The sequence below is a fragment of the Nicotiana tabacum genome, chromosome 3 (genome assembly GCF_000715075.1).
Source record: "Nicotiana tabacum cultivar K326 chromosome 3, ASM71507v2, whole genome shotgun sequence".
In the NCBI taxonomy this organism is placed as follows: domain Eukaryota; kingdom Viridiplantae; phylum Streptophyta; class Magnoliopsida; order Solanales; family Solanaceae; genus Nicotiana; species Nicotiana tabacum.
In genome coordinates, this window is record NC_134082.1 from 145154380 (window position 1) to 145179287 (window position 24908).

Consider the following 24908-nt stretch of genomic DNA (forward strand, 5'->3'; position numbering starts at 1 on the left):
ACAAACATGAAGAATATGGTGCAAGTGTGAGAAAATTGTGCATATAATATGCAAAAGAACTCCAATATTTTCTCTAGTAAACGAGCTTGCTAATTACTCCAATACTCTAGTACTCGTTATACATATAGTACAATAAATGAAATCAACATTTTAAAGTGTGTGTGGTGCCATTTGAAGTGGAAGGCAAGCATCACTAAAGAAGGAATATTCTATGCAAGGGGGTATTAAAGAAGTGCAACTATCGAGTCATTAATTCTGCACGACGTGAGGGAAAAACAACATGGAGGGATTGGTTCTTTGCTCTGCAAACTACACACCCTTGACTCCTCTAAGTTTTCTGGAACGTGCTGCATTTGTTTACCGCAAAAGGGTTGCCCTAATTCATGGAAATACAAGTTTCTCATGGGAAGACTTGCATGGAAGATGTGTCAAGCTTTCTTCTGCTCTTTTTCAGCTTGGAGTCTCCCCTGGCGATATTGTAAGTATAAATTAAATTTCCTCTTCACATATATATTTTATGGATGATTCACTCATGAGTATACTCCCACTTATCTGTAAAACTTGCATGTGTAGATTGAACTTCCATGATAGGGCTCTAGGCTTCATACTGATCGGAGATTTATTCTGACCTTTTTGAAAAGATGGGTTCAAGATTATTCACTTAATACTTGTATAGTAGTAATACTTTTCTTCATACAATATTTATCTACGTACTTTGAGTCCGCCCCCAGTCCGTTCATACTTGCACCGTTTAGCTTAAAGCAGTTAAACTTCTCCATCCAAGATATTGATATATAATGTTTCTGTAGATAGAGACTAAATAGAGTTCGTCGAAGATACTCTTCTTTAAGCCAATTTAATTTAATTTCCAGAAGGCAAAAGTAGAAGTGAGTCCATTATAACTTTCTGTAAGATCTTCCCTGGAATATTAATTTACTCTTCAATCAAATGGCTACCATGCATGTTAGAGACTAGCTAGATCTCGACCAAGTCAACAAGCTATATAGGAAACACAAGATGCGTAGAAGGTTTTTTTTCTTCTATTTACAGTTCATATAATAAGACAACTCTCTCAAACCAATTTGTATTCCTCTACTTAGTTCTTCCTCTCCCTTAGTACAGACGTAGACTTGACTTACAAAGTTTGCCTTATGCTATGTAACCAAGGAAATTAAATTCCTCCACATCGTCACGTTTTTAGTTGTCTGTCATTATAAGTCTGATTTTTAAGTATAGAGTTGACTGCTCTAATATTAAGTCATTGAATAAGATTATATATATATTGAGGCGGTCTTTTTCTTTCAACAAAACCATATTTGTCCACTTATTAGCTGTTCAAAATCCATTTTAAGAGTTCATACTCAGAATTCTAATAGTAACGACGACAGAGCAAGCCTCTCGAGTTTCATTCTCCTTTTGTGTTCCTTTCATAATCCTTCTTATTTTCTTCGATAATGTCTAAATGATAAGTATTAGATAAGTTGCGTCATGATGTCACCATAAGGGGCCGAGTGGGGACCTCCGCCCCCTCCTCCGTAGTGTTAAGCAGATTGTTGTCTTCTTAATAATAGTATAACGTTTGCTAATTAATTGTATGAGGAGTTATTCTTGTTCGCCTGTATTTGTTGGCCAGTGCTAATATTTCTATTATATAGAAAAGGAAAGATGGTCAACCACCAAGGGTATATATGTTATTTCAAAAAAATTCATGCATTGTTTGCATTTCTAAAATACAAACTATCATTAATATACGTGGACCCCACATTTCCCTAAACACAATACTCCTTTAAATGTACTATTGATTAGACTATTTTTGCCGAGAGTATTGCAAGCAAATACTCATTTGGATTCCTTTTCTCCTTTGGTTAGATTATTAATTTTGGTTTAGTCAACTGGAAGTTTCCACAGAGAAACTAAAATTATATTTAAATAATAGAGAAACAAAAAGAAATATCGGTAAATATTTACAAGATTTTTATATTAACCCATACAATTTTAAAGCAATTTAAAAATTAAAATTAAAAAATTTTCATCTATCCACACTATTTGAAAGCGGTTTCAAACTAAAAAAAATCATATTCAATATTTTGTTAAACCTCAAAAGTTAATTTAAGTGATGAGATTTGTCCATACTGTACTAGCAAGCTATCTCTTATATGCTTAATTGATGTGAAAATTTAATCTATATGGTTTGAACCCATTCTTCCATGATAAGTTTTCAACTGTCAATAAATTGTCTTAAAACATTATTTGCTACTATAATTTTATATTGTTTCATTATGAAAATTAACATATGATAAATCTATACAAAAATAAAAACATTTTTCTTATCTCTTCAATTAAGAAAAAAATTAAAATCCCTATAATTTATATCGACTTCTATCAAATGTTGATTATTTTATCACCAGTTAACATCATTTTAATGAGTTATAATTTGAACTACTATATTGAATTACTACAATTTATATCATGTTAATATTTGTTTAGTGCTTTTGGTTCTCTTTGTTTGAAATAGTAAATTGTCTCTTTACGGAGGCAAGTCCCATTGGAAGTTCTCTTTATTTAATGTACGAAAACTTTCTCTTAATTTTGTTGTATACATGACATGAAGTAAAACCATAAGTTTTTATTCATCTTTTATTGTATTGTAAAGAATGATGTTGTTCGTTTTAACTTTCATCAAGTGGCCGATTTTTCCTACTGTTAAAATACTTGCGAAACCAATTTGGATGTACAATTTTAAGACTACAATATTGGGCCCGTATACGGGCCTTTCCTCATCTAGTTGACATTTGACAAAAGATTAAAACCAAAATTTAAGGGAATTCTTTTAAGTTGTGCACTATATCAGAGCATTAGAAAAGTTGATGCGAGAATACATATTATTTAACCACTATTAAATATAAAAGCTTATGTATCATGCATGTATGTCTTAGTTTGGTCTTCTTGTGTTTAAATATTTTAGACGAAATAAGTCATACACCTATATACGCGTACTATTAACGTAAACCTAAAGAAAAGCAAAATTTTATTGTGTATATCACATATAGAGTATATATTAAACATAAGTTATGTGATACATTCTTACTTGAAAAGTTTTTTTGTGGTCCCACTTGTTTAATTGATGAAAGAAATTAAAAGGAAAGGATGGAAAAGTAATTCCAAATTAAGACAATAACATACTAACCAAAAAAATAAATATGCATGTAACACTCATACACGGTACAAAAAAAAAAATCACAAGAAACTACCGATTTAATTGATTAGGATAGCCCATTGCCGAAGAAGCTAAGAAGAAAAAAGATTATGAAAAGAAAAACATATTAATTAGCTATATATATATATTAGAAATATAAGCTCATATAAAACACGTATGGTCAACCATTATAATTTCTACTAACAGTAAGTATATACTCCTTTTCATGATTTAAAAATGAAAAGAATAATCACGTCTAAGGATGACCATACTTGTTTGAGTTTTTTTTCCCCTTATTTGAGTGCTTTACTTGGAATTTTTTTTGCACTACCATTAAACAAATGAGACTACAAGTCCTCTGTCCACGTCTCAGATAGTAGTAATGAAAGTGTCTCGCATAAAATTAATTTGATCTTCTAGATCAGAACATATACGCCTTAATGGAAAAAAGTAATACTCCGTAACTATTTTTTTTCTCATTCCGCGTCCTCATTATGTTGGCTCTGACTTGGCATTGTAGTTTTTATTCTTTGTCCTTTTTGAGCAATCTGTTAAAGATCCACATAGGAAAATTGATGACTAGGTGCAACTAATATGGCTTATGACCATAGGAAAACATCTAGATACATGAAGTCAATGGCCGCATTATTTGGAAGTAACATGTATGAGAAATTTTCCTAAGTAACATGCATGAGCAATACTTGGTCTTTAACTCAAATTCTGCTAAAATCGATAGCGCGGCACTTCAGCAGGGGCGGATGTGTTGAAATTTAATATATACGCAGAGCCGTTGCAGCGGAAATTAAACAAGAAACGTACCTTCAGCCATAGTTATTCAAGTATCATAGAGTCGCCTTGGAAGAATCTTGACTGAAAACATAGGAAACCTTATAGCCTGTGCCTATTGTAGGATGCCAATGGAGTCACTGACGTATTTATAGGTAGGCTAGGGACTCTTAGGAAAATATTTTAGCACTAGGGAATTCTCCATAAATTATAATTACCCTAGGGACTCGTAATATTTTTTTGGTAATTTCTTTCCATCAAAGAAACTACCGTATATGCATAACTACAGAATATTATCTGATATATTATTTTCATTTGGGAGACAAAGTAAATAATTTATTACCTTATATGTGGGCCACATTAGAAGTCTCTAGAAGAGACGGTAAATTTCTAACATTCTCCGACTTGGCTCACATATTGAAATCAGATAATCCTTTATGAGAGATAAACATATAATATGACCATAGACTTTATCACTCAACTAAAAGTTATGCAACAATCACTTTAACTAGAATATATTATTACACGAATCATGACGGTCATGCTTTTAAAAAACACTTCATTCCATATATTACAATGCACAATACATTTTGACAAAGTGTCTAACAACTTTATGAATGAACTTAATATAAGTCATTTAGAGTCCAATTTTATTGATCCATTAATGATCACAAATAATACATGAAAAATAAAAAATGCGCACTGTCATGTATATCAAAATAAACATAATGTCTAGACAAACTGTTAGAGAGCAAAGCAAGACTAAATTGAGCTACTAAGCCCCATATGGATTACATGATCCTTGAAAATATTAGCCGGCAGACCTTTAGTCATAGGATCAACAATCATCAAAGTAGTATTAACATGCTCAAAATTTACATCTTGCTTCTTCACATAGTTTCTAACCATCAAGTACTTTATGCCGATGTGCTTGCTCCCGCTGCCACTTTTATTGTTCTTAGAGAAGAACACTGCAGTTGAATTGTCACATAAGATTCTCAATGATCTTGAAATGGAATCGACAATCCTAAGGCTGGAAATAAAGTTTTTCAATCATAACACCTCAGATGTAGCTTCATAGCATGCTATAAACTCATCTTCTATTGTGAATGTTGCAACAATGGTCTGCTTGACACTTCTCCAAGACATAGCACCTCCAGCAATAAGGAAAATGTATCTAGAAGTGGATTTACCAATGTCTTTACATCCACCCAAATTCGAGTCTGAATATCCAATCACCTCCAATGAGTCAGAGTATTTGTATTTGACCTTAAAATCCTTGGTTCCTTGCAAATATCTCAAGACCCTTTTACCAACTTTCCAATGGTCAAGACTAGAGTTACTTTGAGCCTAGCATTTTTATCACAAAAGCAATATCAGGTCTAGTACAGACATGTGTATACATAAGGCTCCCAACAAGCGAAGCATAAAGAATATCTTTCATTTTCTCCTTCTTCAATGCATTTTGTGGACATTGATTCAATGAGAATTTTTTACCTTTAATTATGGGTGCTACTATAGGTAAATCGTTCTTCATCCCGAATTTTTCCAGAATTCTTTCAATATAGGCCTTTTGAGATAGTCCAAATAATATTTGGGATCTGTCTCTATGAATCTCTATGCTAATGACATAAGAGGCTTCACCCATATCCTTCATCTCAAAATTCTGGATAAGGAACTGTTTAGTCTTATGTAATAATCTTAAATCACTACTTGCAAGTGAAATATCATTCACATATAGGACTAGAAAAATATATTTGCTCCCACTTATCTTAAGATATATATAATGATCAATGATGTTCTCTGTAAATCCAAATGAAGAAACAACATTATGAAATTTAATATACCGTTGGCGGGAAGCCTGCTTTATCTCATAAATGAATTATGCAACTTGCAAACAAGGTGACTTTTGTCCTTATCACAAAATCCTTCAGGCTGATGCATGTATACCTCCTTGTCAAGATCTCCATTCAGGAAATCCGTTTTCACATCCATTTGATGTAACTCTAAATCAAAATGAGCTACTAATGCCATAATTATTCTCAATGAATCCTTCTTTGATACTGGAGAGAAGGTTTCATGGCAATCAATGCCTTCCCTTTGAGTAAAACTCTTGGCTACAAGTATGACTTTACTTTGTTCGATATTACTAGATGAGTCTCTTTTAATTTTAAAGACCCAATTGGAACCTATTATAGAGGATCCCTTTTAGTAATTCGACGAGATCCTTGAATTTGTTTTTAGGCATAGATTCTAACTTTTTTTTCATGGCATCATACCAAAGTGTGGAGTTTTCTCCACTCATGACTTGTGAAAATGAGCATGGATCATCTTTTAGTCCAATATCATAATCAGACTCTTAAAGATACAAAACATAGTCAATAGAAATTGCTGATTTTTGAACTCTTGAGGATTTTTTCATTCCCACTGGTTCAGGCACTTCTTTAGTGGGTTCAGGTAAAGCGGGTTGATCTTCATGTGGCTCCTCAATTGGTGGTGGATCTTGAACTTATTGTTGTTCAGATAATTCATGGGAATTTCTGAGCAACATTCAAGTTCCTAATAAAATAAATGTACCATATGTGGTTCTCTTATTTCTTACAATTCCACCATTTGAGTCAAACCACTCCTACTTTTTTCATGATCCTCAAGAAATTTAGTGTTTCTAGCCTCAATAATTTTAGGAGAATGATAAGGACAATAAAATTTAAACCCCTTAGAGTTAAGCACATAGCCTATAAAATAATCACTTATTGTTCTTTCATCCAACTTCTGTAGTTGTGGGTTATAAACCCTCACTTCAGTTGGACATCCCCAAACGTGTAAATGATTTAAATTAGGTTTCCATCCTTTCCATAACTCAAAAGGTGTCTTGGGTACAACCTTGAATGGAACCCTATTTAAAATATACACAATAGTTTTTAAGGATTCACTCCATAAGGATAAAGGTAAACTTGATCTGTTGATCATGCTTCTTACCATGTCCATTAATGTCTGGTTCCTTCTTTCTGCCACACCATTTTGTTGTGGTGTTCCCGGCATAATATATTGAGCAATTATACCTCCACTTTCAAGGAACTCAGCAAATAGACCCTTAACTTGTCCCTAATCTGTGTACCTACTATAATATTCTCCACCTCTATCAAATCATACAATTTTGATCTAAGCACCAGTTTATTTCTTGTCACGACCCAAACCGAAGGGCCGCGACGGGCACCTGGTGCCTTACTCAACCGAGTACCAACGTAACATATCTTTCTTAGAATGTTATCATGAGTAAATGAGCCAGAAAACCCGCTCTGAGATAACAAGAATAAAACATAAGGGAATACTCAACATATGAAGACCCAACATGATATACAAACTAATATATGTGACATACGGGCCTATAAGGCCGACATGACCATTAGTAAACTCGAAACATAGGCCGACAAGGCCATACAATTATCCATACATTTGACATTTGTCTACAAGCCTCTAAGAGTACATAAAATCATAAAGGTCGGGACAGGGCCCCGCCATACCAATCAATACATATCCAAAGCATACTAACCAAATAGGCAACTCCGGAGCAAGTGGAGTGCACCAACACCTTCGCTGAGATGATAGCCTACTAGGAGGACTGTCAACCTATCAATCGGGACCTTCGAGAATGAAACGCAGCGTCCCCAGGCAAAAGGGACGTCAGTACGAATAAAGTATCGAGTATGTTAGGCAGGAAAGCATAAACAAGAACAGTAATGTAAAGAGAGAGATAGAGGAGATACAACCTGTAACATCTGAGTGCCTCTAGGGGATATGATATGAAATGCATAATACATATATATACATAAACTTTTTAAAACATTCGCCTCTGTGGGCATCATCATCATCATATCGTACCCGACCTAAAAAAGGACTCGGTAAAAGCGTACCTGACCATCATAAGGTTCGGTAAAATCGTACCCGGCCACGTGAAGCTCGGTAAACCCAACTGATCAGTGGTTGCACAATAGGTGCCGTACCCGGCCGACTATAGAGCGGCTCGGTAGAGTAAAATATATACTATATATAATGCATGCTAGACTCATGGAATCACCTTCTAAACCTTTTGGAGTGACTTAAGAGCACTATGGACATCCATACCCTCAATATGAACCTTAATAGGATTCAAGGATCATACACACTTGCTTAGAATAATTTTATAAGGAAAGAACAACATGGACAACCTTAGTTGCTAGGAGTAGATCCGTTATGAAGTAGCGTATTCCTTTCACTTTAGATCATGCCAAAAGAAAGAAGAAAGTGTCTTAACATACCTTAAACCCATTGAGTCCTTAATCACTTCCAAGCAACTCTTCAAACAAGTCAACTCAATCTATCATAGTATAAGGAGATTCAAAATCAGTGCTGAGCAAAGACTAAGTCTATAACTTAAGCTAGTAGCTCGTTTACGTAAATTTTAGCAGCATCTCCCTTGTAACAAGGGCCTCCTCTAATACCATATACAAACAACAATGACCAGAGCAATCCATCAATACATAATTATCAATATCAAGACACCATATAACAACAACAAGTCACAACTACATTACGACGAGCGGCAAGCTCCGATTGGAATCCGTATACCCCTTATCAATCCTTATAGACTTCTTACTTCAACATAAAATTATAATTAACATGATAATGAAGTCATTAATCAATGATTCCATCCTTAAACCATATATTTATAACAACGAAAATAATCCACAACTTCAACTATCCTCAATTAGCAACTTTATTCACTATTTCATGTCTAGCCCATCCATTTAACTTAATGAACATCAAGATAACCTTAGGCACAAGTAAGAACACAATATAAATACCTCCTACAGTAACTTCAAGTAAAAATCCAAGTTATATTCAGTTTACAACAACCCTCAATAGCAATACAACACCATAGAAGTGACTTAAGCTAACCCAAGTATTATCTTATAGTTTATCATCCTAACAACTTAACCAACATACAAAAAAGATTAAGCACAATTAGTAGGCTATTATAATCACCTTAGATAGCAGCAACAACTTGGAATTTCATCCAAATACAGCCCACAACAATCCTCAATGACAACACAACCTCAAAGAGGTGTTGTTCTTCACTAGAACTAAGTTTTGATGTTGAAATATGGTGTAATCACTTTGGAATCACTTAAAACCCTTGTGGTATATGTTTAGGAGGGTTAGGAGAAGTTTGGAGACGAATTTTAGTTGAAAAATGAGCAAAAGTAGGCGTTCAAAGCGTTTATAAATTGAAGTAGGTCAACCACCGCCTAAGTGGGTCCCATTGGGAGCTGCTTGCGCGGTCTCACGAAAATAGGAATATCTCTCTACTCCGATATCGTACTGACAAACAGTTTAATGCGTTAGAAACTAGACTCGTAGATATTCAATTTGGTAGGTACAACACCCCATGATTCCAAGTATATTTGGTGAAATTCTCAGATATATTTGACCTAAAATTCAGCAAATTTATGAATGTAACTTGTGATGACCTTTGCCAACTCTTGTTCCACAACTTGGTTGCCTTCAAAATGTAGAAAGTGATTATCATACGACTAAAATAACTCATAGAATAACCTCCTTATCATGTTAAGAATGTTAATCTCACCCCAAATTACATGTTATAACATTCCAAACTTGTCGACTTTTGACGAAACTTATTTTCTTCAATTGGTTTAGCTTCTAAGATTTCCAACCCTCTTGGTACTCGTTATTCATGATCTTAAATATTTGTAACCTCCAAGGTAACATGATTAACTTACTTTATTTGCTTCCAAATATAATCTCATTTCCGAGCTTACATCAATGACTTACGACGTACTCTCACGTATGAAAACTTGGGGTGTAACATCTTTCCCCCTTTGGAACATTCGTCCTTGAATGTTGATTGATGCGCTTATCAGTTTCATAAACTATAGCTCTTACGTATACTTTAATGCTCATCTTTCCATCTAAGCCACTGTTTTGTGAATAAATCCAAACGCTTGGGCATTCCCCCTTTTTAGGCCTCTTTGTCACGCCATGACATGTGGTCAGAATTCTTCCAACATCGTAACATTTTCTACCTTATGTCATGCAGTATGTACGACTGTGTCCTTGTATGAGTGCCTAGTGACTCGTATTCTCTTTTTCCTCCATCTTTTAGCCAATCTCTAAGCCTCACTTTATGAACATATACAGAATTATGACAAGCTGTCCCTCTAGGCATCTATAGGTGTACTGATGTCTTTCGCTTGGTACTTTATAGAACTTAAGACTATTTATATCTCTTGTTTCATAGCCTTGTATATCTATCCTTATGGATTTACTACATCTAGGTAGGTTATACTATACCATAAAACTTACTCCGGTTTATTATTACCGAGGTTTGCTACCCAACTTCAGGTTACTCTCTCACTGCTTATCCTATATGTATAAATCTAAGTCCTTTAGTGCTTCCTCATTATTATTCATCTAAGAATAACAAACAAATCTCATCTCGAACTTTGGAACTTGTACCCATCTATTGTTTATTCACCTTAGTGTTGATCTATAATCTATCACTGATAACTTGCAACCTCTTACGTAATACACTGTCACTAGGGCTCACTTCTTATCGGGGAACATATGAAGTGATTTTCCTGATCCACCTAGGGATAATACTATACTTCAATAACCGTATTTCATTGCATCCCAACGCGATTCATCTTATGGGGGTATTCTAATCCCGTGCAATTAATGAAATCCCTTTCTCGTTAAATCATTACTCAATCAAAGGCCTAAGCATCATCCTCTTATCTATCACAATTACACCCTTATTCTACTGCCAGGGCAGCATTCCATCTCTTCTAAATGCACCTAGTCTCAGACTCCTCTGTGTTCATTCAGGCTGTACCGAGCTTTTTATTACATATGGAAATCATCAGCTCCCTTGTTTTGATGGGTTTAATCCCGAGGACATACATATTCTCGTCACCTTCTAACTCACCTTTTCATATCCTTACTCCTATCTACCTAAAACCTTGTTTCTCTATAATACTTTACCTTATGACCTACACCGATCTATTTATACTACTCGCAACCTTCCTTTAACTTGCTAGCACCATAAATTTCCTTTCGTGCCTTCTCAGTTGTCCTTAAATGTAAGCAATTACTTTTGCTGGTTGTTCTATCATTTGTTGCATGAATACTTGGCTTGTCTTTTTGCCCACAAATACTATAATTTCCTGTACCTCATATGATCTCAAACATCACCTTTGATGGATTTTTTTTACCATTCATTAGCCATGATAGGTGCCACTTTCTTATGGAGTGTATACAATATTGTAGTGAGACTGTTGTTACAGGATCATTTACTCTTTAGCTCACTATGCTTAGGTGGAAACCTTCTTCCTTATTTCCTCAGCTAGTCTTTCATTGTAGTACTTAGGGAGACCTTCTGGCTCTTGTAAAGTTGCGAGCTTGATATATCGTACACCCGAAGGTAATTTTCGTTATTCTTACTCGCCTATAATAATCCTTAGTTATATAAATTTATGCCTTTGTGCTCGTAGGGTTACTTCTAAGATCAAATTTTTATTGTCTCCTTAGTGGCACTCTCTCTTATTTTCATAAACCTTAAAAATTGTACCTTTAATTGCCTCAACTCCTATCTGAATTTTTTTTCAAATGATTGTGATTGCGTATCTGCGAGACTGAATTCACTATGCTGCGGTTCACTACATTTATCTTGCATGATCTATTGATTTATCTGTGACCTCTTGTCTATCCATAACTGGGCTCTTCCTGAATCAACTACTAATTACTCGTTGGTCCATTCTCATATATATATATATATATATATATATATATATATATATATATATATATATATATATATATATATATATATATATATATTCTGCATAATCCCTCTTGGGATATATCCTTTGTCTTAACTTATCTCTCGCCACTAGCTCTTGATGTATCAAGTGTCCATTCACACTTATTTATCAATAACATCCTGGCCGAAAACTTTTACTGCCTCTCTTCGGTGTCGTGCTTGTATAATGTTCTGAAGTTGCAACATATCTGCAAGAACTGAATAAATGCAACATCATCCCTTTCTCCTTTTTACCACATTCTTTCTTTACAATTCCATAGTTAACTGAACCGCTTAACTCCGACTTAATATCATATCACACCATATTCCCCCCTTTAGGGGAGTACTAAGATTTAGTACTACGACGATCTACCTATAGTTGTTTTACCTTTTCATATTCGGCGTCTTTTCATATTATCAATGAACCTTAATCACCTTATGGTAACCTTCTGTACCAGGGATAACTAAATTTCTTACGCACCTTTCACGAAGGTGACACCTACGGTAACTGGCACACTTAGTCCCTTAAGATTAACTCTGCTTAGAGTGCTTGCTTTAGGTAAGCGACTTCCTAAATAACCTTTAAAGGTTATTCGTCTGTTGTCTATTCTATTATTGTTGGAGCACGATCTTTGAAATTCTCACGATGTCGACCATTATCAAATCCTCCGGTCCCTAATTCATGTTTGGTTTTATCTTGTTTACCAGCCCATACTGATTTTTATTACTCTGGGGTCTAACCTTTCCTCCTGGTAATCACGTTGAAGTCACCATCTCATTTCTCGAAATAAGAATATGACTTTATGGCTTATACTCTTTTATTGCCTTAAAGCTTGTCACCTCTTGTATTTTCCTTCACTTGAATATAGACTCTGTCATCGTGTCATATTTTGATTTACTGTTATCACCCATATATCACATCTTACTCATGATGCTTCATTTATTTTCTTCTTATTCTCCGGATAATATTTTTTTGTCTATCACTTTATTCTGAAAACTTCAACAAAAAGTTCTTTCCCTATAAGCTCCCCTAGCTTCATCTCACTGGCTCTTGGGAATGCCTAACATTCTTTTTTTACTCGGGGCTAGAGTCATACTAAGGTAAATATTTGTCCCTTCTAGGATCCCACTACCTATCTTCTGAAATTTCTGAATATTCCAGTATTCGTATCTGATTGTACTACTCTAGAGTTCACCATCTGGGTGTCTTAGAAGGAGATCTATTACCACATTTGCACTATCTTTCGAAAACGTTAGTTAATGATAACAATCTATTCACAATTCTTGGGTTACTCTAACTCCAACTGGATCCTGATATCCCATATTTCTCTTAAATAATATCTGTTAGCTCCTATAGAACATAACTGAGATGGGTGTGGCCAATTGTACTTACCTTTGTCATTGATGAAGGTACAAAAATGCTTATATTTCTCTGCCTGATTTGAAAATATTGATTATCTTCATTAACTGGGTGCCTCGTACCCCTCTTCACCTTACTTCTTTTACTTGTTAAAACTTGTATCTAGCTTCTGAATTCCTCATAGATTTTCACCATATTCGTGAATAGATATCCGTGCCTTACAGCTCTTTATTAAGAAGCATACACATCTTAGTACACACATGATCTGTTGAAGACCTCATATTTACTCATCATAAGCATGATGTGAAATCGAGTTCCTCTGACTCAACTCTTCCACATCCACATGCAATCTCTTACCAACTGTCTTTGTGGATGTAGGTTGATCGCGGCGAACTCAACCTCACACAACGGTAGGAGGAGCGGGCGCTAATACTTTTACCCGAATAGTGGTATCGGGGTCAATTTCCACAGGGAGCTTGGAATGGAGTTGCGTATTTGTTTAGACTAGGAATGCGTGTTTGCTCCTAATTGTACTTCTACCATTTTTTTGGGTTTTTGTTTAATCACTACTATTATCAACTACAAGTTTAAGCTAATTTATGCTAAAAGGGTATGTTCTAAGTTGTGATTAATATAGAGAAAGGTACTAGGGTCGTGGCATCACCTAGGTGGTTAACTAACGGGTAGAGGTTACTAATAATAGATTGACATATTTGGGATCAATGTTATAACCGTGCACATTTGTACTCACTCTCACACCTCTCGGTAGAGAGAGCGATTTTGCCCAATTGACTCTCTCGAGATCAATTGGGTAGGCCAATTAGACCAAGCAACTAGGGTTCAAGTAGGGTGATTACTCTCTCGAGGTTTAACCCGTTAATTGGGACTACCATTTCTCATGGATCCACCCCAATCCCTTGTTGGGTCAATTCTGGGGTCATAGACTCTCTTTCTCAAGAAAGTTCAAGACCCACTAAGCTAGAATCAATATTTGCAACCATCAATCTATCAGTAAGAAGCAACACCCATTAATTACCCACACTAGGGTTGAGCCACAACCCTAGCTAATGGGTTTAGCTAGACATAATTAAAACAAAAAAATGAAGAAAAAAAAGATGAAACAACCATATTAATTAATTGCTAATGCTAAACTACAATAATATATGATGAAACTAAGCTAAAAATGCCCAAGATAGGCCAAAACATAAGTCTCACGAGTGCAGCAGCTGTCAGTTGTACAAAACTTGACCTAAAAATGGTAAAATGTTCTATTTATAGTGGGCTGAAAAAACTGGACAAAAATGCCCCTGCGGGGTTAGTGCGGACCGCACAAAGATGGCACGCGGCCGCACTGGGTTGTTTGACCTCTGAATCTTGCTCTCTGAAAATGGTGATGCGGACCGCACAAAGTTGGGGTGCGGCCGCGTGAAAACTTGCGCGGACCGCACAAAGTTGTTGTGCGGCCGCATGAAAGGTTTTGCAGCTTCTTTGAACTTCACTGATGTGGGCCGCGTGACCCTAGAGTGTAGCCGCATGGGAGGGAGCGCGAGCCGCATGTAGTTGGACGTGACCGCGTGGTTTGCTTATGGAATATAATACTCTCTGAACTTATTGGACGCGGCCGCATATCAACATTGTGCGGCGCATGAGTGAGATGCGGGCCGCATGAACTGGGACGCGGCCACATGGGGCATGGCTTGTAAGTTCCCAGTCTCTGAACTTTTATGGTGCGGCCGCATGACATGATGGTGCGGTCCGCACCAAGTTCTGAATGTCTTCACTCTACTGATCTTTGGCACTTGAGCAGGTTTCACTCCAATTTGAGCCGATCTTTGACGATTTGTCACTTTATAGCTCAAACCTGCAATCAAGCGCAATCTGTAAGATATTTGGGACTATTTTGTAGCAATTTACACTCAAAGCGCAGGCAAGTATGGGTATAAAACATGTTAAAATCCTACTTATCATAGGTATCGTTGTATTACGACTAAAGTCGAATTTAGGAGTTTTAATTCTTACAACTGAGCTCTACTGCACGATCTAGAGTAAGAAGAAAGAGTGCCAGACCTAAATGCCTTGTAGCCTCCTGCTTATAAGTGTGGTGCACAATACACCCATAAACAAGACTCTACTAGACACGGCTTGTAGACTCCCTAGGACAGAACTGCTCTGATACCACTTCTGTCATGACCTAAACCGAAGGGCCGCAACGGGCACCCGGTGCCTTACTCAACCGAGTAACAATGTAATATATCTTTCTTATCATGTTATCATGAGTAAATGAGCCAGAAAACACGTCCTGAGATAACAAGAATAAAACATAAGGGAATACTCAACATATGAAGACCCAACATGATATACAAACTAATATATGTGACAAACAGGCCTATAAGGCTGACATGACCATTAGTAAACTCGAAACATAGGCCGACAAGTCCATATAATTATCCATACACCTGACATCTGTCTACAAGCCTCTAAGAGTACATAAAATCATAAAGGTCGGGACAGGGCCCCGCCATACCAATCAATACATATCCAAAGCATACTACCAAATAGGCAACTCCAGAGCAAGTGGAGTGCACCAACACCTTCGCTGAGCTGATAGCCTACTAGGAGGACTGTCAACCAATCAATCGGGACCTGCGGGAATGAAATGCAGCGTCCCCAGGCAAAAGAGACGTCAGTACGAATAAAGTACCGAGTATGTTAGGCAGGAAAGTATAAACAAGAACAGTAATGTAAAGAGAGAGATAAAGGAGATACAACCTGTAACATCTGAGTGCCTCTAGGGGATATGATATGAAATGCATAATACATATATATACATAAACTTTTTAAAACATTCGCCTCTGTGGGCATCATCATCATCATATCGTACCCGACCTCAAAGAGGACTCGGTAAAAGCGTACCCGACCATCATAAGGTTTGGTAGAATCGTACCCGGCCACGTGGAGCTAGGTAAACCCAACTGATCAGTGGTTTCACAGTAGGTGCCGTACCCGGCCGACTATAGAGCGGCTCGGTAGAGTAAAATAGATACTATATATAATGCATGATAGACTCATGGAATCACCTTCTAAACCTTTTGGAGTGACTTAAGAGAACTATGGACATCCATACCCTCAATATGAACCTTAGTAGGATTCAACGATCATACACACTTGCTTAGAATAATTTTATAAGGAAAGAACAACATGAACAACCTTAGTTGCTAGGAGTAGATCCGTTATGAAGTAGCGTATTCATTTCACTTTAGATCATGCCAAAAGAAAGAAGAAAGTGCCTTAACATACCTTAAACCCGTTGAGTCCTTAATCACTTCCAAGCAACTCTTCAAACAAGTCAACTCAATCTATCATAGTATAAGGAGATTCAAAATCAGTGCTGAGCAAAGGCTAAGTCTATAACTTAAGCTAGTAGCTCGTTTACGTAAATTTTGGCAGCATCTCCCTTGTAACAAGGGCCTCCTCCAATACCATATACAAACAACAATGACCAGAGCAATCCATCAATACATAATTATCAATATCAAGACACCATATAACAACAACAAGTCACAACTACATTACGACGAGCGGCAAGCTCCGATTGGAATCCGTATACCCCTTATCAATCCTTGTAGACTTATTACTTCAACATAAAAGTATCATTAACATGATAATAAAGTCATTAATCAATGATTCCAGCCTTAAATCATATATTTATAACAACGAAAATAATCCACAACTTCAACTATCCTCAATTAGCAACTTTATTCACTAGTTCATGTCTAGCCCATCCATTTAACTTAATCTACATCAAGATAACCTTAGGAACAAGTAAGAACACAATATAAATACCTCCTACAGTAACTTCAAGTCAAAATCCAAGTTATATTCAATTTACAACAACCCTCAATAGCAATACAACACCATAGAAGTGACTTAAGCTAACCCAAGTATTATCTTGTAGTTTATCATCCTAACAACTTAACCAACATACAAGCAAGATTAAACACAATTATTAGGCTGTTATACTCACCTTAGAAAGAAGCAACAACTTGGAATTTAATCCAAATACAGCCCACAACAATCCTCAATGACAACACAACCTTAAAGAGGTGTTGTTCTTCACTAGAACTAAGTTTTGATGTTGAAATATTGTGTAAATACTTTGGAATCACTACAATCCCTTGTGGTATATGTTTAGGAGGGTTAGAAGAAGTTTGGAGACGAATTTTAGTTGAAAAATGAGCAAAAATAGGCGTTCAAATCGTTTATAAATTGAAGTAGGTCAACCACCACCTAAGTGGGTCCCATTGGGAGCTGCTTGCGCGGTCTCGCGAAATCACGAATATCTCTCTACTCCAATGTCGTATTGACGAACGGTTTAATGCCTTAGTAACTAGACTCGTAGATCTTCAATTTGGTAGGTAGAACACCCCATGATTCCAAGAATATTTGGATAAATTCTCAGATACATTTGACCTAAATTTTAGCAAATTTATGAATGTAACTTGTGATGACCTTTGCCAACTCTTGTTCCACAACTTGCTTGCCTTCAAAATGTAGAAAATGATTATCATACAACTAAAATAACTCATAGAATAACCTCCTTATCATGTTAAGAACCCTAGTCTCACCCCAAAGAACATGTTATAACATTCCAAACTTGTCGACTTTTGACGAAACTTATTTTCTTCAATTGGTTTAGCTTCTAAGCTTTCCAACCCTCTTGGTACTCGTTATTCATGATCTTAAATATTTTTAACCTCCAAGGTAACATGATTAACTTACTTTATTTGCTTCCAAATATAATCTCATTTCCGAGCTTACATCAATGACTTACGACGTACTCTCACGTATGAAAACTTGGGGTGTAACATTTCTCTACTTCTGTTTTGTAAACATTAAAAGCATCAAGTGCTTTTGATTTGTTAAACAGAAAATAGAGATACATATATCTTGAATAGTCATCAATAAATGAGATAAAATATCTCTCACCATTCAAGCAAGGGGTAGGAAAAGGTCCCCAGATGTGTGTATGTATTATTTTAAGCAATCGAGAACTCCTTTTGGCACCTTTAGTTAATTTATTGGTCTGCTTACCCTTTATGCAGTCCACACAAGTCCCAAAGTCAGAAAAATCAAGAGCTTTTAGAACTCCATCATTAACCAACCTTTTGACTCTTTTGATAGAGATGTGTCCCAATCTTTTGTGCGAAAGATTTGATGAGTTCTTATTGATAATACATTGCTTTGTGCCAATTTCTTTGTCATGCAAGGTTCAAACATTGCATTCAAATGTGGGGTATAGCTCAAGTTTATATAAATTTTTATTTTAAATTTCCAAAACCAATAACTTTATTATCTTTCAAAAGTTTCACAGAAGGATAATGAAAATTCAAATCATATCCACTAATAGATAGCCTTGAAATAGAATTTAAATTTCTAGAATAGTCTAGAACATAAAAAGTATTTCTAAATCTAAGTGAAAACCATCTTTCAAAATGAGCCTATAAGTCCCCACGCCTTCCACACGTGAACGCATCTTATTGTCAGAATAGATGAATTGTTTACTTCCTATCGGCTTCCTCTGAGTTAAAAAACCCTGCATGATTTTGGCAATATGAATTGTAGCTCCAAAATCAATCCACCATGTATTATCAGAAACTTCACTAAAATTAGATTCATAATATACAAAGGTAAAATTACCTTTCTTCTTAAGCCATTTCTTGTATTTCAGGCAATCCTTCCTCTAGTGTCCCTTCTTCTTACAGAAACGGCAAGCATTTTTGTCAAAAGTGCCTTTCTTCTTCATGGGAACACTTTTGTCTTTCCTTGCATTTCTCTTACCATGAGTCACCATATTAACACTTTCAGGTGTCTCATGCTTCAACCTCTCTTCTTCTTGAACATACATGGTCAAGAGTTCATTGGTTAACCATTTATCCTTATGTGTGTTGTAAGAAATCTTGAACGGACCATATTCTGCAGGAAGTGAGTTGAGAATGAAATGCATAAGAAATGGTTCAGACATATCAACCTCAAGGGACTTGAGTTTAGCAGCGATGTCTCTCATCTCCATAATGTACTACGCACTGTATGACTTCTGTCGAAAGCCATACTTGAGAGCCTCTTCATAAGGGTGCTGTACAATACTTTGTCAGAGCTTACGAATTATTCATCAATTGTCTTCATGTAAGCTTTGACCTTATCGCTATTAGGGATAGAACCTCTAATGCTTTGGCTTATGTGGGCTTTTATGAGCATTAAACTTAAGCGATTAGATCGCTCCCACCGCTCATAATTTGCCTTAACCACTGGTATACTTGATTCCGTGGGAATAGGTGATTCATCCATACGGAGTGCCTGGTCCAAATCCGAGTACCCTAAAGTGAGAAGGACTTTCTCCTTCCATTTAGTATAATTGTCACCAGAAAGCATTGGAATTCGAGCATTCTTATTAATAATATCGGTAGGAAAAGCTGTAAAGACTGCAAAACAAGGATACACATACATAAGCTATAAAGTACAATCCATCAAAAGGTGAATCGAGTAAAATATCGATTCTGAGTAAATTCTAGACCTTCCTTAGGGTAGAGGTAGCAACCCATGCATAGAATTTACTTACTTTATTAGAGTAGTAAACCAAAATACATAAAAAAAATTATCCGTACCTGTGGGCATAAGATAATTTTAACTTAAAGGTTTACTATCTCATTCCAATTAATCTCACCAAAATGGTTACCTCCCTGTAGGATCGGGTTACCATTTTAATAAGATAACTAGACTAAAAAGATGCCATTATAACTTTTAATCACTAAACTTTATGTGATTAAATAACTCAATTTCTTTTATATTAAGTACTCAAGATGCTATGGCCACTCCTAAATACATCACATAAAAGAAAACTCAAATGATATCTCAAAATAATTAACCGTAATTAATTAACTTAAACAAGATGTTGATTAACTTTTGAATGGGCATACTCGATATAGGCTTAACCCCATATTACCTAAGGTTAATTCTTTTAATTGAACTAACTACTTTATATAGTGGCAAAGCAAACAAAATTAATCGTATTGTTTTCTATTCAATCACACAAACATTAGGCTTTATCCCTTTTAAACCTTTGCTATTATTTTAATGGTCAAAGGCATTCAAAATAAATAAAATAAACAATACATGCAAGCATATTAATCTGCCGCCGAAAACTAAAGGACGCCCTTGTAGGTAGTCTCAACTTCAAAATAAAATTTCTAAAACTTATACATATATTAGACATATTCCAGGTAACAGAAACTTAAAACTAGTCTAATGTCTTTTATCCTTTGAAGCAATTATTTCAATCTAGCTTACATGATTACTGCGAGGCTTTAAAGAACAAGATAACACAAAAAAATAAACAAAAAAATCAAAGCTAAGCAGCATCTCTATATTGTAAACAGTGCAATACATCATTTGTCAGATTAGGGGTGAATCCAATTACTTCATATGGATCAAAACATAATAGATCTAGAAGTTTCACCCAAGACTACAGTGTTACCACTTGTCTTCAAGACCAATACTACAAAATTCTTGGTTCAGAAACTTTAACAAGAATTTTACGCCACAAAGAATGTAATTATGTGAAAACTTCAAGTAAATAGACATATTGATAAATTAAATCAAAATGCTTTGACTAACAAATTCAATGAGAATATGAACTTCAATCACAGAATATGTAAGGTAATTTAAACACTAATCTTGTAATTGACAGTGCTTAAAACTTCCAATTAAAATAAAATTCTTTGATTGATTTCAAAAGTTCTAATTAGCGTAACAACAATTAGATACTGAACAACACAACTAAAGGGCATCTCTGATACCACATGCTGAAATTTAATACATACGCAGAGCTGTTGTAGTGGAAATTAAATAAGGAGCGTACGTTCAGTCATAATTGTTCAAGTATCTTAGAGTCGCCTTGGAAGAATGTTGACAGAAAACCTAGGGAGCGTTCTAGCCTGTGTCTATCATAGGATGCTAGACGGATGGAGTCACATGAGTATTTATAGGTAGGATAGAGACTCTTAGCAAATACTTTAGCCCTAGGGACTTCTCCATAAATTATAATTACCTTAGGGACTCCTAATATATGGTAATTTCTTTCCATCAAAGAAACTACCGTATATGCATAACTACAGAATATTATCTGATATATTATTTCCTTTGAGAGACAAGGTAAATAATTTATTACCTTATATATGGGCTAGATTAGAAGTCTCTAGAAGAGATGGTAAATTTCTAATAGGATGCACAATCAAAGCTACGAATTCAGCTGAATTTAGTTATAGTTTTAACCCACACTGTATATATATTAAAAAATCTATTAAATATGTACAAATATTAAATTTCAAATCTAGTAACTCAAATGATATGTCGATTAGTGGCATTTCGAACCCATAACTTTAAATTCTGATCCGCCCCTAGCTACTGTTTTGTACATTAACAATCTAGTTTCTGAGCTATATATGATCACACGGAGTTCAAACATTATTTCCTTTCTCTTCCTTTTTGCTTTCACGTCTTTGCATGACATCTCTAATTTTTATTTTATTTGTAGCTTATTTTGTAGAAATAGTTAACCAATTACTATAATAAGCTTAATTTATAAGCTTATTAATTCTAATTCTAATATAAACAGGTGGCAGCAGTGGCACCTAATGTACCAGCACTCTACGAGCTGCATTTTTCTGTACCAATGGCTGGGGCAGTCCTTTCTGCGCTTAACCCAAGGCTAGATGCTGCCACTTTGGCACTACTACTTCAACAATTAGAGGCCAAAGTAATTTTTGTGTACTCTGACTTCATTGAGATTGTGCTTGAAGCACTTAACGTTCTTCAAGAAAAAGACAAGCCACATTTTCTGGCCTTAATCAATGAAAGTAGCAATGAAAAAGAACTACCAGTATCATTACCACCAACAAAGATTCTGGATTACCATACCCTTCTAGAAATGGGGCAGTCCAATTTCAAGATTGTGTACCCGAAAAATGAATTTGATCCGATTTCGATAAGTTTTACTTCTGGATCAACAGGGAAGCCTAAAGGAGTAGTGTATGGTCACAGAGCTGCATATTTGAATGCAATTGCTGATATTTTCAGATATGAGATGCAAAACATGCCTGTTTTTCTCTGGACAGTGGACATGTTTCGATGTAATGGATGGTGTCTCCCCTGGACAGTAGCTGCTTTGGGTGGCACTAATATTTGCCTTTCAAAAATCAGTGGAAAAGAAATTTTGGATTCCATTTATCTTCATAACGTGACACATTTTTGTGGTGCACCAATGATTCTTACAAAAATTTCAGATGCCATAGCCACAAATCAGCCCTTGTTACCTCACCAGGTGAATGTAACAGTAGCAGGGGTATTGCCACCACCAGAAATTCTGACCAAACTGGAAGAATTAGGATTTAATATTAACCATGCATATGGTATGAGTGAAGCACTTGGTCCAATGATATCAATGTCTAGGAAATATCAAGATGATTTTTCCAACTCGAATGAAGATGTGAACATGAAAATTCGCGAAGGAATTCACAGTATTATGATGGAAGAAGTTGATGTAAAAGATCCAGAGAGTATGAAAAGTGTGCCAGCAGATGGGAAAACTACAGGGGAAATCATGTTTAGAGGCAATGCTATGATGTTAGGGTACTTGAAAGATACTACAAAAACTGAAGAAGCATTTGAGGGAGGGTGGTATAGGACTAAAGATCTTGGAATTAAATACCCAGATGGGTATATAAAACTGAAGGATCGCGCCGTTGACATAATCAAATCTGGGGGAAAAATTATAAGCACTCTTGAAATTGAAGCTGTTTTGATTAGGCATCCTATGGTTTTGGAGGCTGCAGTTGTAGCAACACCTGATGATGTTGTAGGAGAGACCCCTTGTGCTTTTGTGAAGTTGAAAGAAGGGTGTTTTGTTACTGATGAGGAAATCATAAAGTTTTGTGAAGATTGGCTACAGGATTACATGGTTCCAAAGGCAGTAATTTTTGGTGATTTACCACTCAATTCTTCAGGGAAAATACAGAAGTTTATACTCAGGGACAAGGCCAAGACATTGAAATGGGCACTTTCATAGTGAGTGTCACTTACTACACTTGCCTTGTCGACGCCCATTGTGCACTTAACGTACGAGACGCCCAAAAGATTTAGGTGTTTGTTAAAATTTGGCGTGCAACTTGTTTGGAACTTAGTTCGTTGAAACGTTAATTTGACATTAATATTGTGGAACACTTTAAGGTTTATTTTTCATTTTCTTAAATTATTGTCTTGAAAGTGTTTTTTTTTTGTTGCTAATCATTGTTTTGGAAGATGGAAGTCGGATTGGATTCATTTATGAGAAATGCATATTTTTAGTCGTTTTCAAAATAATACCCTGCAAAATATATAATAATTCTCTCTATAAATATGTTGGAAAATCTGTGTTCAAAATCAGAAAATCAGAGAAGCAAACAAGCGCTAGTTCAATAAACAAATCGTAAAATAATTTCGAGCCCACTAAATTCACAATGTGTCCTTAAGGAATTTAATTCCCTCACTGTTGCCCAAGGTTGTGGATTAATTCCTCCCATGATAGAACAAAATAACTATTCTGTGATAGCGACACTACAAGTGACAGAACTTCAGCGAACTCAACAAACGGATCAAATCACACTTGACACTTATATTTATTTGGAAAATAATGCAACAATATAGAAAAGAGGGGAGAAGTTTTCAGTTTTTTCCATATCTGAAAAATGAGGCCAAGCCTCTAAATTTATAGACAAAGGAAGGGTGATATGAAGAGGTGCAATCCAAAAGGTGGCTCTTCCATTTTTCATTCACACCCTTTAAAAAAAACGCAATAATATATAGAGAGGCTAGCAAATACATATTTTATATATGCGGAATTAATTTTGCACTTACCTTTTCCCATTTGGGTTTCGAGATATACATGCTGATCCAGTTGGATGCAATCTGATCCACTAAACTCTTGATGCTTCTTATGCTATCTTTACTTCTTGAATGTGATCTGATACATCTTTTGATATTCGAGTAATTTATGCAAAATACCCATTGAACTTAAATTATTTATTATTTTTTATCCATTTGGAAACTAGTAATATATACCTACTTAATTAAAACTAATTACCCAACCTATATATCCATCCCACTTTTCTTACCCATTTGGCTTAACATAACTTGATTTGGCTTTGATTGGTTTGGATTGAATAAGCTTGGCTTGACTTGATTTGGGTTGGTGTCACGACCCAAAAACTGACTCGGTCGTGATGGCGCCTATCGTGATACTAGGCCAGCCAACTATTACTCATTTACTCCATATTTCATTTAAGACTTAAGTAAAACAATATTTTTGACAGAAATCTGATAAAATATATAAAGTGAAAATCAAAACAAGCGAAAAATACAAGCCCGACCTCGGGTGTCACTAGTCATGAGCAACATACTACAACGGTTCGAAATAAAACAAGACTAATACAGTCTGAGAGTAGCCAACAAATACACTTAAAAGGAAGATAAGGAAGGAGAAGGCGGGCCAGCGATCGCCAAGCAGCTACCTCGCAATCTCCAAGGAAAAGTCTCCAATTGATAAGATCAGCAACCGCTACTGTGCCTCGAGATATCTGGATCTGCACACAAGGTGCAGGGGGTAATGTGAGTACACC

The 24908-nt window shown here is 35.7% G+C and overlaps 1 protein-coding gene across 1 annotated transcript; it reads left to right on the forward strand.

Moving 5' to 3' along the window:
• On the forward strand, window positions 1-23506 carry LOC107821935 (putative CoA ligase CCL13). Its single transcript, XM_075250013.1, has 2 exons — window positions 1-478; window positions 21872-23506. Exons 1-2 carry the CDS (start codon window positions 281-283, stop codon window positions 23318-23320), a joined length of 1647 nt encoding a protein of 548 aa, XP_075106114.1. The 5' UTR covers window positions 1-280; the 3' UTR covers window positions 23321-23506.
• The last annotated feature ends 1402 nt before the right edge of the window (window positions 23507-24908 follow it).

Coding starts and splice junctions, on each gene's coding strand:
- LOC107821935 (XM_075250013.1), top strand. CDS start 281: ATGGAGGGATTGGTTCTTTGCTCTGCAAACTACACACCCTTGACTCCT. Junction 479..21,871: donor GAGTCTCCCCTGGCGATATT/GTAAGTATAAAT, acceptor TAATATAAACAG/GTGGCAGCAGTGGCACCTAA.